Here is a 15,452-nt window from a genome sequence, read left to right on the forward strand (position 1 = left end):
ATTTTGTTTATTTTAATTCATTAAAAATAAATGAAACTTTGAAAATCAAATATGATACTGAAACCAGAAAGTCGCCTATGGAGTTCTCAGGGAAAACTAGTGTGTAGATTAGATACCAAATCATACTTTATAGATCGAGAGCTAAAAAATATAAATTTGTAGAAGGGAGTTGGAAACAAAATAATTTCCATGGTTATGGAAAAGTGTGCGATCATGACATGGTTTTTTTTATTATTAATATAGATTTTCGGGTTAACTGATATGTATTTTAATTAATTTTATAGAATTTATAATTATATAAATTTATAATCATTCTTAAATTTATAAAATTTAAATTAATAAGTTTTAAAAAAATTAATTTATCACTTGACAAGTTTTCAGAGTTGATCCTGAGATCTTTTGAAAGAAAGGGGTATGAGTATGACGTTCATTGTACTCCAAAACTCATTGACTGATGCGCCTCTTAAATAAACGCACACCATATACTGTCAATAAAAATAGAAATATCAATAAAAGTTTATCATGATAAGTATATATTCAAAAAAAATTATATTAACTTAATACATATAAAAGTCATAAATATCCCATTTTAATTAAGCAAACTTGATAATTCTAATTACACAAATCTGACTTAATACACATTAAAGTTTGTGAAGATTGAAGACTTGGTCTTAATTTTTGAGTTATTCTATATTAAAATATATTATTTTAATATATTTTTAAATAAAAAATATTTTAAAATTTTAAAAAATAACAACAATCACATTTCCTATCACATTGTCAAAATCGCTCTGAGCTTATTTAAAAGTATGATTAAAATTATTTTTTGAAGTACTTTTTATTTTGAAACGTATCAAAATAATATTTTTTTTATTTTAAAAAATTATTTTTGAAATTAGCACATCAAAATAATTTAATATATATATAAATTAATTTTTAATAAAAAAAATTTGAATTTTTTAAAAATGCAGTTTGATCATGTTCCTAAATACTTTTTAGAAACAGTATTTTCAAAACAGCCTCTATATTTTAATTACAACTTTCCACTTACATGTCAGATTACTGTGATTCTTGATGCGTTATCTTGTTTGGGAACGCTCGTGCTACAAAATAATCTCTAATGAGGATTTAAAAAAAAAAACCTAAAGCATGTACGTGGCTGCCAAAGAATCTTAAAATTTAGGTTTTTGATGAAAACGTGTGGGCCACGTGATGAAAAAGGACGTTTAAAAGTGGGGCTGCCTCCTTTAGAAAAAGGGTGCTGCCCATAAAGAAGACGTGTGGGAATCGGAATTGCACCAAAGAAAGAAAAAAAAAAAAAACAAGAAAAGAAAAGGCATTAATGTAGTTTATGGATACAGTAATGTTTTTTCTATTAAATGGATTAATTGTTTAATTATATTTGGATCATTTATTTATTTGTATTGATTTAATTTTTTTACTATAATATTTATTTAATAAAAAAAACTCCCAAAGCATGTACGTGGCTGCCAAAAAGTCCTAAAATTTAGGCAATTTGTTTTTGACACAACGGGGATCATGGTACTGTCAAGATTATCATGCCCGCAATCAAAACATAATTTGTTTTTGTACTCAGAAATATATTTGAGTGTATTTAAAAATCTGTTTATTTAAAAAAAAATATTAAATTAATATTTTTTTAATATTAATATCAAAAATAAAAAAATATTTTGATTACTAAATCTCCACCCAACTTAAATCCATGTATTATGAAGAGGGAAAAAAAAAAGGGTTTTTTTCTTCTTTTTTTCTTCAATGGAACTGTAAAACCTCTGGGCCAAAAAATATTTCGTGTTTTTACATTTTCTAGGCATCTTCTTATAAGCTTCATAGTTGGGGTGGTCCACGCGTTAACTTCCTATATCTTATAATATAATGATTGGTAGGTAAAGTAGTGGGTTGCTTCCTAGCAACTTCCTTCCAATCAAACAAAACAATAATTTATGTATTTATTTGGTATTTTTAAATTATTTTAAAATGTTAATATTAAAAATAATTTTTTAAAAATAAAAAAATATTATTTTAATATATTTTCGAGTAAAATTTACTTTTTAAAAACAACAACAATCAGACTTCCAAACACGTTATTAATTTGCATTGAAAATTAATTTTTTTCTTTAATAGTAAATCATTTAATATCTCCTTTTATTCTTTTAATTTGTTTCAATGTGAAATCAATACTCCATACCTTCCTGGTTCAATCGAGAACATAGGTCACGATCTTAATAATTTATCTTTGAGGATGAAGATTGTTACGATAGAACCAAGACATAATTATTTTTATATTTCAAATTGTGTTTGAATATATTTTAAAATTTATTTATCTTAAAAAATATATTTTAATATATTAATATTAAAAATAAAAAAAATTAATTTGATTAATGAAATCTCCAAGCAACTTAAATCCATGCATTATGAAGAGGAAAAAAAAAGAAGGAAGAGATATCTACTACCTAAATATGCTATTCTTTCTCATATTCACGTGTTTACATTTTACAGGCAGCTTCTTCAAAGTTTCAAACATTATAATGTCCACGCGTTAACTTCCTATATATTATAATATAATGTTTGGTAGGTAAGCGGCGGGTTCCTTCTTAGCAACTTCCTTCCTTACTATCAACAAATGTGATTTCTCTAATATATATATTTTTTTTCTGGTTTATTAATTTTTTTTAATTATTTTTTTTCAATTTATTTTTTTAATATTAGATTGATTTGAAAATATAATACATAATTTATTTTTATTTGCTTTCATAAATCTTAAATAAATATTTATTTTAAGGATGATGCTCAATTTTATAAATATCTATTTTTATCATATAATTAAATAAAAAAAAGCTTATAAAAAATTACTAAACCCAATAAAATCCATGATTTAGGTCACGAGAGACCGGGATCGATCAAATCTGTCATTATTTCAATATTTTTAAAAACAATTATTATCTAGAGTTTTTTTAAAAAAAAAAAACAGCTAAATCATGTTTTATCAGTCTTTTCAAGTTACATTTAGATATTAATCAATTTAAATTGAATTAATTCCCATACAATTTAATTAAAAAATTTAATTAAATTAAAAGATCTTAATATTAACTCCCCTAACCAGGTTTTAATAATATCGTCAACAAACTTTCTTCACTCTTAATATTTTATTTTTATATTTTTTTAAAAATTAATCCCCTAAAAAAAGCTAGGACATATTATTGAGTGTAGGTCTTGTTCATTAAAAGTAAGGACGGAGTCTTTGACTGCGTGGACCTCTAATCAGCAACAGGTAAGTAATGACATCGACTAAAAACCTTTAATTTGTCTTCTAATTTTTTCCCTATTGTTACTTGTTACATAATCAGATTCGTTTCATGTTAAATAATTATTTTTTAATTTTTAGATTGAATTTAAATTATGATATATAATATATTTTATTTAAAAATATATTAAAATAATATTTTTTAAGATTTATCTTTTTTATTTTAATATCAATACATCAAAATAAACTAGTTGAGTCTATAACCTAGTTCATGGGTTTGATGTGCTAGCCAAGTTACCTGATTCACAAGTTTGACAGGTTTACTTATTGATCGAATATGCTTTTTTTTTTTATGGTCTTTTAATTTTTTTTAATTGATTTTTTTCGATTTTATTCTTCAATATTAGATTGGTTTGGAAATAAACTACATGATTTATTTTTTGTTTGCTTTCTATAGAATTATCACAATCTTAAATAAATATTTTTTAAATTTATCTTTGTTTATTTTTAATATCAACACATCAAAACCATAAAAAATAAAAAAATTTAATTTTCATTTTGAAAAAATAACTAAAAACAAAAACAATCACATGCTATTAATCACATTTTCTAGGCATCTTCTTCTAAGCTTTCATAATTGGGTAGGTAAAGTAGTGGGTTGCTTCCTAGCAACTTCCTTCCACATCTAACAAAACAATAATTTATGTATACTGCAACTTTTTTAGTTTTCTAATCATATAAAAATCCTCTCTGATCCGTGATTTCTCTTCTCTTTTAATCCTCAGGACGTACTAATCATCTTCTACCTATTTTCCTTTCCACATCAAACCAGTGCGAACTAGATTTATGTAATTTCTCTTCATTTTTTTTTTGGCTGAATACTGCTCAAGCTAGCGAACCAGCACTTGAATCCAGGTTAATTATTTGTACTTCATCTTGGTGGTGTTTTTGTTTTTATATATGCAAGTATGGTTTGAATCTTTCAAGGAATCCATGATAAATAAATTGATCTTTTTCTCGGATTTTATAATCCATACCTAGTGGAGAGTTCATACTAAATTAATACTGAATTCATTGTTTTCGTCTTTTCAAGATTCTTTGCTGTTTTTAACTCCTTATTTTAGATTCACCCTTTTCTTTTCCAATTAATTGGACTGCCATTGATTTTTATTCAATATTTTTGAACTTTTTTTTTTTCTTACAATGATTCAATGAATTAACTTGATCAATAATTACCTGAATCTTTTTGAACAATACAATATCTTGCATTTGTTTTGCTCCCCAAATTATGAATAAATAGGAGTTGAAAGAGGTTTTTGTTCACCCCGTCAAAACAATCAGCTCTTCTACCTTCCTTCCCCTGCTTTCTTCATCAGTTATCCTGCGTCTTTCTATCTATCATTCTAGAGTTTTAGGATCTCGTGTCATATAAAGAATTTGAGTATGATAATTTATCTTAAAGGACAAAGGATTAAATCATTAACAACAACATTTATATTTCATATTTTTCATCCGAATTTCTTTAACAAACAGGAAAGTCATTCATACATACATACATACATACATACATACATACATATATATATATTCTTTCCTTATCTGTGCTTCCTGTTCTTTTTAGACCTCAGTTTTTTTTGTCTTTTCTGATCTTTTCTGGTCAGATGGAAGGGTTCCCACAATCTTCTATGGAGGAGGTTGACAACATGACATGGGATCAGCTGGATTTTCAATCACTAGAAAATACATTCAATATGTCTGAGCTTCTCTCGTACGTCATTCTTAAGCATATTTTATCAGAGATGATTGCTTGCAATTTAGTTATTCTTCAGTTTATCCTATATATTATTCCATGGAAGCAGGCCGGCAGACAACCAAGGCTCCATATTATGCAATGATCAAGGTGGACAGAACAATGTGATCAACGATAGTATTCAACAAACAACTCAGTTTCCACCTTCATTTCCTGAAACCATGGTGAGTACTCATGCTTACTCCAATTTGCTAAAATGTCCATTGAATTAGGCATCATTATTCCTTTATTCATCAACCTCAGACGGGACATGGTTATATGACACCGAACGCAACCACATCACAACATGGTGAATTCAATCAATCTGGACCTTCTTCTCCTGCTCCCTGGTATTCAATTTTTCATGTTTAGTATTTTCTGAAAAAAAAAAAGTTTTTCAATGATTATTTAACTTCTTCTTCTTCTTCCTCTTGTTGTTGTACTTATCAGTGAATTCATTATGTTTGAATATAGGTATCAGCCTAATCCTAATTTATTTGATCCTCAATGTGTCAATCCCATGCTGACTGGACCATCAATGCCTTTGAGGTAAGCTAAAATGATATCAAATGCTTAGTGGATTAATAGCAAAGAATTATGCATATGTATAAAGAAATTACTAACAAATGTTGCTAATTTAGGGACCAACAATGGACTGATTATCAGTTACCAATGAGCAATCAAGTGCCTGCGATGCTACCTGGACCTCAACCTCCAATGAATCAATGGTATTAACCTCGAATATACACTTTTTTAATCATGAAAACAATGAACTTGACCAAAATTGACGAGGATCTTTCAAGTCTTTTTGAGCTCTTTATCTCTCTTTTTTGTGAGAATAACAGTTCTAAGTTTAACTATTTGAATATTATTCAGGCTTCAGTACTCCAATACTCATCAACCTCGGCCGGGACATGGCTATATGACACCGAACGCAACCACTTCTCAACATGGTGGCTTCAATCAACCTGGACCTTCTTTTCCTGCTCCCCGGTATCCAATTTTTCATTTTTAGTATTTTCTGTAACATCATAGCTTGAACATAAACCAAACAAGATAATCATAAGTATGTAATGCTTCATATTGCTTACGAATGGTTTTTGATTCAGGATTCAATTTCCTTCTAATCAAGGACAAGTCGATCAAGCTGCTCTAATTCCTGACATAGACAATATGCAACAAGAGAACTTCGTGCTTCGAAACTCTGGCAACTCTACGAGGTACTGATTGACTTCTAGCTGTTGTGTTCTAACACGGTATTAAATCCTTTTTGATAATTAGATACACCATTGATTTTGACTGTTTAAGAGAGACTACCAAATATTGAATGGTTTTATAATAACACCATTGATTTTTGGTTTTATAATATGATCACTTCATTTTTATACAGGTCACAGATGGATAACGTCCAAGTCCAAGAATTGCAAAATCAAACTGCTAGGTCAAATGCCTCAAATCCTGTCCTTGACACTTCCTTGCAAAGTCAAATTAGGGGTTTAAATACTCAACAAGTAAGAATTCTAACTGAATTATCGTCGTCTTTTTCCAATAAACTGATTGTCAATTTTAATAGCAAAATAAGGGTACTAGCACTGAAGTAGTTTCTCATCCATCCAGATGTGATTTTTATTCTATATTTTGACCCCCCCCCCCTTTTTTTTTCTATAGGTTGAATCAAATGATCGGTTTTGGAATTATGTTGAAAAGAGGGATAAAATGGTTGGATCATTAATCAAAAAAGAACTGAAGTGTAAGTTTTGTCCACATACATTTGCCATTAAAACTGCCATTACAAGGATCAAATGGCATTTATCAGGAGAAGAAGGGAATGGTGTTGCCATTTGTCGTGGGGTGACTAAAGAAGTTCAAGAAGCAGCCTTTCTAGCTATGTACTGTGGTGGCAACAAAAGACAAAAAATCACAGCAAGTGCAGTCAATGTTAATGACTCTGGAATTTCAACTTGTCCACATGAACAAAACATTGAGATTGAAAATATGGAAGGAGGAATTGGAAGGGTACAAAGAGAAGTTCAGGTTGTAGAACCCGGAGTAGGGGAAGAGAGGATTACTTCACATGCAATAGCAGGAAACGACGTAGTAAGCATGACCAGAATGAGAGCACAAGAAGATGGAGTTTCCGAAGGGGCACTCGAGAGCAGACTGAGGACAGAACCAGTACTTGGCAATTTGGCAGGGGGTGCTGGAAGGACACAAGTGGGAGTTCAGGGGGTGCTGGAACAAGGTGCCGGGGAAGAGAGAATTAATCGGGTTAGAGTGAGGACAGAACCAGTGGAGGAGGATGTGGAGAATAGTCGAAGATCAGTGCAGGTTGGTGCTGGAGCTAGATCTTCTGAAAGTTTGAAATACAACAAGACTAGAGGACTTCTATTACCTCTTAGCTCTACAAAGCCAGTGGGTCAAGCATTCGAAGAGAATACGAAGGTCATATGGTCTTTGTTAATGGATGGGGATGTCTCAACCATTGGCATTTATGGGATGGGGGGAGTTGGTAAATCCACAATACTGCAACATATCCATAATGAGCTTTTACAAAAACCAGATATTTGTTATCATGTTTGGTGGGTGACTGTGTCTCAAGATTTCAGCATTAATAGATTGCAGAATCTTATTGCTGAACATCTTGATCTAGATCTTTCAAGAAAAAATGATGATCTACACAGAGCTGCCAAATTGTCAGAAGAACTAAGAAAGAAACAAAAATGGATTCTCATTTTAGATGATTTGTGGAACAATTTTGAGCTACACAAAGTGGGAATTCCTGAAAAGTTGGAAGGATGCAAGCTGATTATGACAACTCGATCAGAAACGGTTTGTCATCAGATGGCTTGCCAGCACAAAATCAAAGTGAAGCCACTTTCTAATGGAGAAGCTTGGACTTTGTTCATGAAGAAGCTTCAACGTGATGTAGCACTTTCACCAGAAGTGAAAGGAATTGCGAAAGCTGTTGCAAGAGAATGTGCTGGTTTGCCATTAGGAATTATTACAGTGGCAGGAAGCTTGAGGGGAGTGGATGACCTACATGAGTGGAGAAATACATTGAACAAATTGAGAGAATCAGAATTTAGGGACAATGAAGTATTCAAGTTATTGAGGTTTAGTTATGATCGGTTAGGTGATTTAGCACTACAACAATGTCTCTTGTACTGTGCATTATTTCCTGAAGATGATGAGATTGTAAGGGAGGAGTTGATAGGTTATTTGATCGATGAGGGAATAATTAAAGGAAAGAGGAGCAGGGGAGATGCATTTGATGAGGGCCACACGATGCTTAATCGACTTGAAAATGTCTGCCTATTGGAAAGTGCTAAAATGAAGTATGATGATATTAGACGTGTCAAGATGCATGACTTGATTAGGGACATGGCCATCCGAATACTGCTAGAGAAATCTCAAGGCATGGTCAAAGCAGGAGCACAATTAAAAGAGTTGCCAGATGCAGAGGAGTGGACGGAGAATCTGATGAGAGTTTCACTGATGAAAAACATGATCCAAGAAATTCCTTCCAGCCATTCACCTAGGTGTCCCTATCTATCAACTCTATTGCTATGTCAAAATCATTGGTTGGGATTTATTGCGGATTCATTTTTCAAGCAATTGCATGGGCTGAAGGTCCTCGATTTGTCTCACACAAGTATTAAAAATTTGCCAGACTCTGTCTCTGATTTATTGAGTCTCACAGCATTATTGCTCAATCATTGTGAGAAATTAAGACGTGTTCCATCATTAGAGAAGCTCCAGGCACTGAAGAGGTTGAGTCTCTCTCATACTGCACTTGAAAAGATACCGCAAGGAATGGAATGCCTAACCAACCTGAGGTATCTTAGAATGAATGGATGTGGTGAAAAGGTGTTTCCTAGTGGGATATTACCAATACTCTCTCAACTGCAAGTCTTTGTACAAGAACAATTTACGAATGCTCCGATAACAGTTAAAGGAAAGGAAGTAGGATCCTTGAGAAATTTGGAAACTTTGGAATGCCATTTCGAAGGTTTTTCTGACTTCGTGGAGTATCTCAGATCTCGGGATGGGATCCTATCATTAAGCACATGCAAGATTTTAGTAGGAGAGGTGGGTAGATTTGGCATTGAAAGTTTGAAAACAGTTGGGTTGGGTAATTTGAGTATCAACGAAGACAGAGATTTTCAGGTCAAGTTCTTAAATGGCATTCAAGGACTGATTTGTGAACGCATCGATGCAAGAAGTTTATGTGATGTTTTGTCATTAGAGAATGCAACTGAACTAGAGCGCATCTGCATTCGAGAATGCCATAACATGGAGAGCTTGGTTTCATCTTCTTGGTTCTGCTCTGCTCCACCACGATTGCCATCATGTAACGGTACGTTTTCGGGTCTTAAAGAGTTTGTTTGTTATTACTGTAAAAGTATGAAGAAGTTGTTCCCGCTTGTGTTGCTGCCAAACCTCGTAAACCTGGAAAGGATTGAAGTGTGTTTCTGTGAGAAAATGGAGGAGATAATAGGAACAACAGATGAAGAAAGCAGCACCTCCAATTCCATCACGGAAGTCATTCTCCCAAAGTTAATAACTCTGGAATTGGTTTGCTTACCAGAACTGAAAAGCATTTGCAGTGCAAAACTGATTTGTAATTCTCTTAAAGATATTACTGTAATGCATTGTGAGAAGCTGAAGAGGATGCCAATTTGTCTTCCGTTGCTTGAAAATGGCCAGCCCTCTCCTCCCCCCTCTCTTAAAAAATTCGAGGTATATCTAAATGAATGGTGGGAGACAGTGCAGTGGGAGCACCCTAATGCAAAGGATGTCCTCCCTTTGTAAAGTAATATAATATAGTGTGCTTACAATTACATAAATAACATTTTACATAAATTACATAAATATAATATTTCATTAAAGAGTACTGAATTGTCATATTTTTTTTTTTTAACTCAAATGATAAATAATTATAATTTGAAGTTTGATTAATATTTTTTTTCATCCTATTGAGTTATTAAACGAAATAATAATAATTAAAATACCAAAGGTGTGCAGACTTATTACTCTGTAAATTTGCTTTCTGAGTGCTGAACATGTGACTGAGAAGATTTGATTCTCATATAATTGTTGCTAGCTTATTTGTGACTAAGAAATATCATTGCTTTCAGCTTAAAAGTGAATTAAACATTTATTACCTGAGTTTTTTTTCTCCATTTTATTTAATTTAAGAAGCATTTCATGGTTGTTTTCTGACTTTATTAATTTTTTTCATGATAATTTATCAGATAATTTTAGCAGGAGTCTTACATATTACATATGTATGCAAGTCCGAAGTCATTCCCATCAATCAAGATGGAGTAGTATGAACAATTTATTTATTTTTTTCGGTTTCTGCTTACGATTTATTTCATGATTATTATCGATTTATTTCCACTTTCTAGCATACCATCTGCTAGTTACAAGGCCGTCAAAAAAAGGTTCATCGTATCCCTAGCGAGTTGTGTATCCATGCCTAACTGGCTAGGTTTAAATTATTGAAATATAATAATAATATAAATTATATTTTAAGATTTTATTTAATGATTTAAGCTATTAAATTAAAATAATGATATCAAAACTTTAATGACCAAACAATTACGAGTTTGTATATTATCATTCTCATTTATTTGATAAAAATTAAACATAAAATAATATAAGTTTGTGCAAGTTTCAAGCTTGAAAGATTTTCACTTAAAAAAATATATTAGAGAATAATATAAATTATATCCTGAAACATTATATAACAGTTTAAGTTATTAGATCAAGATATAAATCATATCCTAATTAATACCAAATTCTCAATCACATATTTTAGTCTTACTTAGTTGCTTTCCAAAGTTTTAACATTACAGTTAATTGCTCTCATTCTTTTGCACATAACCTGGCTTTCCCTAAGCGGTGGCCTGGCAATACCTATCATCTTTTAGATGAAAGCTAACACTTTTTCCTCGCAACAGGAGACCTGCTGGGCATCAGACCGTGCATCCACTCTTTTGAGCGGCACAGTCAAAATTCCATGCATTTTTTTGCTGTTCTTCATGGAGTTCTATTGTCGGTCCTGCTTTGCCAGCATCAGTCTCCTTCACTAGCCACATGCAAATCTTTGTTTTTTATTTCATCTGGCTCAACCATTATTTGCACTCATGATGTTTAATCTTAGGCCCCTTTTGAATTTTTCTGGTACCGTGCTAACAGCCAAATGGTTGCTCAGTTCGATCTCAATGGTTACAATGTTTTCAGATTTACTCTGTGTGGTTGCTCAGTTTGATCTCAGTGCCTTTAGATTTTGCTCAGTTCATGTTATAACCCGCAGCACCGCGCGGGCAATTCACCTAGTACATTCAATTTGTCTCCAAAATCTTACCCCTTATCAAATACTGACATGTAAACTGCTTGCATGGTTATCAGTTTCTTTCAAGTGAGTGTTAGATATATAGCTTATGAAGTTATGATCATATTTTTATTTTTCCTTTGTTTATTTTTTTTCTTTAAAAATTGTGAAAAACAATGTGGAAACTAATTTAAGGACTGGGAGACGAACTAGTTTATAAGGGTTTTTTGTTTTTTATTGGCAACTCAGAATCCACAAGTAATTCTCCTTGATGCTTGAGAAAGATGCCTACAGATGGGAATGAATGGACTGATTCGAAATCTTCTTCTCTTGAAAGGGATGGCAGATAAGCTAATGATGTTGGGCTGTGATGGAGATTCTTAAGTCTAATCAAATTCACTAATTAATAAAGAAAATTATTATAAGTTGGTGTTATAATAATATTTTTAAAAATTATTTTTATTTTTCTAAAATTATTTTTATATCTACACATCAAAATAATATATAAATATAAAAAAATAAAATTTAACCAATACCCATTTAAAACGCAATAGCAAACTGGGATTAAGCAACACTGAATTAATCAAATAGTTTATTGGATAATGATAATTTTGTGGGGTCACGGAATTAGGTCACTGAAGAACTTTTTAGTAAATAATTAATTACTATGCTCTTATCCACACAATCCTTCATCACCATCCAATCCCATCACTGGAAAACTTATCCTCTTTGATCTCAATGACCTTTTATCATCTCCAAATACATGCTTTTATCCCTTTTCCTTTGTATTTTGTCGTTTGTGTCTTTGTCCACTGGCTTAAGGGTGTTTGGTAATTCTACATACGGTTTTTTAAAAAATATTTTTCAAATAAAAATATATTAATAGAATATTTTTTAATTTTTTTGAATACTAACACATTAAAATTACTTTGATATTTTTTTTAAATAAAAATAATTTAAAAAATAATATCAATTACATTACCACCAACTCCATGGATTGGTTTATTGGGATCAAATTAAGTCAAGAGAAGCATAGGTTTACGCTAATGGATGATTACGACCAGAACAAGGGTTTAGCAAGGATCGGAAGAGGGACAGGAGGGTTTAGAGGACACGTGTCAAGTCTTACCATAAAGGTTAAAAAATGATTCATGAGATTAAGCTCGTCCTTTGAACCAGCCGCCATCTTTGACCCTCTCCTCTGGAATATTGGAATATGGATCTTTTTTTTTTTCTTTTTCTGTTTGACACCTTTCGCTGTCTCCCTTTCCCACCTTCTTATTCAATTATTCAATTCAACTAGGACCCTGATACGAGTTAGATTTTAAGTCTAGATTTTGACTTATTATATATTTTTTAAATTGATTTGTTTTTTATTTTTTCCATTAATATCTTTCCTTACAGTAAATAAAAAAACACATTTCATTGTTCTTTTTAGAAGATATTTGGAATCTTTTGCTGGAGGCGGAGCAAGAATTGAGGTAGCTTGTTTCTGGCTTTTGCTTCTCTGGGTATGATTTGTTGTGTTTTCGTCCTTTCTGCTAATTTATCTAAATATGAACTTTAAAATCTTTTAAATGAAACTAGCGTTCTCGATTTCTAGGCGGTAGATAGAACAGTAATATTATTAAAATAAAAATAAAAATAAAAAAATAAATATGCTCAGACTTTTACCATGTAGCAATAGAGAAAACACGGCGTCTCTCTGTTTTTTTTTTAAGCATTTTTATTTTTAATTTCATTATAATAATTTATTTCAATAAGCTTATTATGAAGCTCTCACAGTTTAAGAAAAAACATTTCAATATAGAGTTGAAGCTCTCACAGAAAAGTCGTGAAATTCACTTTGAACCAGTCTGGACGCACTTAAAATAGTAATTTTTTAATGGAAAACTAGTAGAAGGGCTAAAAATATAAATCTGTAGAAGGGTGTTGGAAAAAAAAAAAAATTTCCATTGGTGTGGAAAAGTTCAGGTATACTATCATAGAATAAGACAACGGTTGATGGTGTGATAATAATTTTTTTATTTAAAAATATATTAAAATAATAATTTTATATTTTTTAAAATTTATTTTTAACATTAAAATGTCAAAATAATCTAAAAAAATTAAAAAAAATTATTTTTAACATTAAAATGCCAAAATATTTTTTTTAAAAAAAATTCACAGCATGCATAAATATACCATTCTTTTTTGAAAATTTCATGTGTTTACATTTTCTTGGCAGCTTTCTTCGAAGTTTGAACATTGGGGCGGGTCCACACGTTAACTCTCATTGGTAGGTGAGCGGTGGGTTGCTTCATGGCAACTTCCTTCCTATCATTATTGAAACTTTGAAATCAAAAGTAGTTTGGTGTGTTTTTCAAAATTCTGTTTCCTGGAGGTTTTTAATTTTAATTTAAAACTTTATTTTGTTAATTTATAAATTTAAGATAAAAAAAATTACTAAAAACTCAAAACATTATTGGTTATTAATTTTGGTATTATGGCTGTTGATGAAGTTGACCCGCAGCAACAATTTTTCTTATTTGATAATGCTCCTGCCACAGTTTTATGCTGGTGGGTTCCACTATTAATTGTGGCACAACCATAGGTTACAAAAAGCAGCTCGTTGTTGCTTCTTGTAATGAGACAACCCATGAATACATGGCGCATGGTTCCCTATTCATGGGTTTTATGCATTGACAGTAGACTTCACTGTTCCGATTGGACTAATCCGGTTCAATGTTAAAAATATATTGAACCAGGTCCGACCCAACAAAATAAAAATATATATATATATATATATATATATATATATATATATATATATTTTTAATTTTTAATTGTATTTTATTCAAAAAACTAGTGTTAAGCATTATTTAATTACTACATAAATTAAACGGAGATCGCTTGATGACGCCGCATTTACAGAAATTAATCGCAATCTCAATTTTGTTCCTGATTTTATTTTACCTGATGTTGTTTACGCTCTTAAAAAATTTATGAAAACTATAGTCCTTGTCAGATGTATTTCATACATGATGGAATTATAGATAGTTTAATGGAACAATAAAAAATATTTTTATATAAAATATTATTTATTTCATGATATAATAGAAAAAGTTAAATCTATAATATTTAAATTAAAAAACATCAATATTAATATATATATTTTATAATTATTTTATAATCTCAATTTCAAAAGCATTTTTAACTAAACACATTAAAACTATTTTTTTGTTTAATCTTAATTTCAACCACAGTTTTAACCAAACATCTATTTTTTTAAACCAACCCCAACTAAAAATAATTTTTTATAAAATAATTTTTTTCAAATCACAACCACAACAATTAGCGCAATACCAACTTTTTTTAATAAGAAACTAGTGTGCAGATTGGATAGCAAATCATACTTTATAGATGGAGGGCTAAAAATATAAATATGTAGAAGAGTGTTGGGAAAAACAAATTTCCATTGGTGGGGAAAAGTTCATGTATACTATCATAAAATAAGATATTGTTTGATAATGTGATAATAATTTTTTTAAAATAATTTTTTTATTTAAAAATATATTAAAATAATATTTTTATTATTTTTTAAAATTTATTTTTAACATTAAAATGTTAAAATAATATAAAATTATTAAAAATTTTAATTTAAAATAAAAAATATTAAGTTTTTTAAAAAACATGATTCTGAAATTATTATATATTTTTAAATAAAAAATATTTTAAAAAATCAATAATGATTGTAATTTTAAAACTGGCAGTGCGCTATACCGAACTATATTATCAACAAGATTTTCCTCGTATTAATTAAAGCATTCTGCATTTGACACAGCATGAAAAACAGGTTTCTTCTTAAATTATTATTTCCTTGTGTTTTTTAAAATCTGAACATTTGAGGATTGGTGGGGTTGATTTTGTTAGCTTGATATGCTTTCGTCTTTGCAATCCATTTTTTTTGGTTACTTTTGTATGCTTTCCTCTGTTGCTAATATCCACCTCAGCTAGTAGCATCTAGTTAGAAACACCTTGGGTATATTAGTAAAATAGAAAAAAAATCATTATAATTT

At 30.3% G+C, this 15,452-nt stretch overlaps 1 protein-coding gene across 1 annotated transcript; it reads left to right on the forward strand.

Annotated features, from left to right (window-relative positions):
- The first annotated feature begins 4,005 nt into the window (after positions 1–4,005).
- On the forward strand, positions 4,006–9,948 carry LOC118035571 (probable disease resistance protein At4g27220). Its single transcript, XM_035041169.2, has 10 exons — positions 4,006–4,180; positions 4,927–5,033; positions 5,125–5,239; positions 5,319–5,404; positions 5,529–5,603; positions 5,696–5,782; positions 5,931–6,047; positions 6,164–6,274; positions 6,445–6,565; positions 6,723–9,948. The coding sequence occupies exons 2-10, from the start codon at positions 4,927–4,929 to the stop codon at positions 9,864–9,866; spliced, it is 3,963 nt and encodes a 1,320-aa protein (XP_034897060.2). The 5' UTR covers positions 4,006–4,180; the 3' UTR covers positions 9,867–9,948.
- Positions 9,949–15,452: the final 5,504 nt, after the last annotated feature.

Source organism: Populus alba, chromosome 19 (assembly GCF_005239225.2).
Source record: "Populus alba chromosome 19, ASM523922v2, whole genome shotgun sequence".
NCBI lineage: Eukaryota > Viridiplantae > Streptophyta > Magnoliopsida > Malpighiales > Salicaceae > Populus > Populus alba.

Coding starts and splice junctions, on each gene's coding strand:
- LOC118035571 (XM_035041169.2), top strand. CDS start 4,927: ATGGAAGGGTTCCCACAATCTTCTATGGAGGAGGTTGACAACATGACA. Junction 5,240..5,318: donor CTTCATTTCCTGAAACCATG/GTGAGTACTCAT, acceptor CATCAACCTCAG/ACGGGACATGGTTATATGAC. Junction 5,783..5,930: donor CAACCTCCAATGAATCAATG/GTATTAACCTCG, acceptor AATATTATTCAG/GCTTCAGTACTCCAATACTC.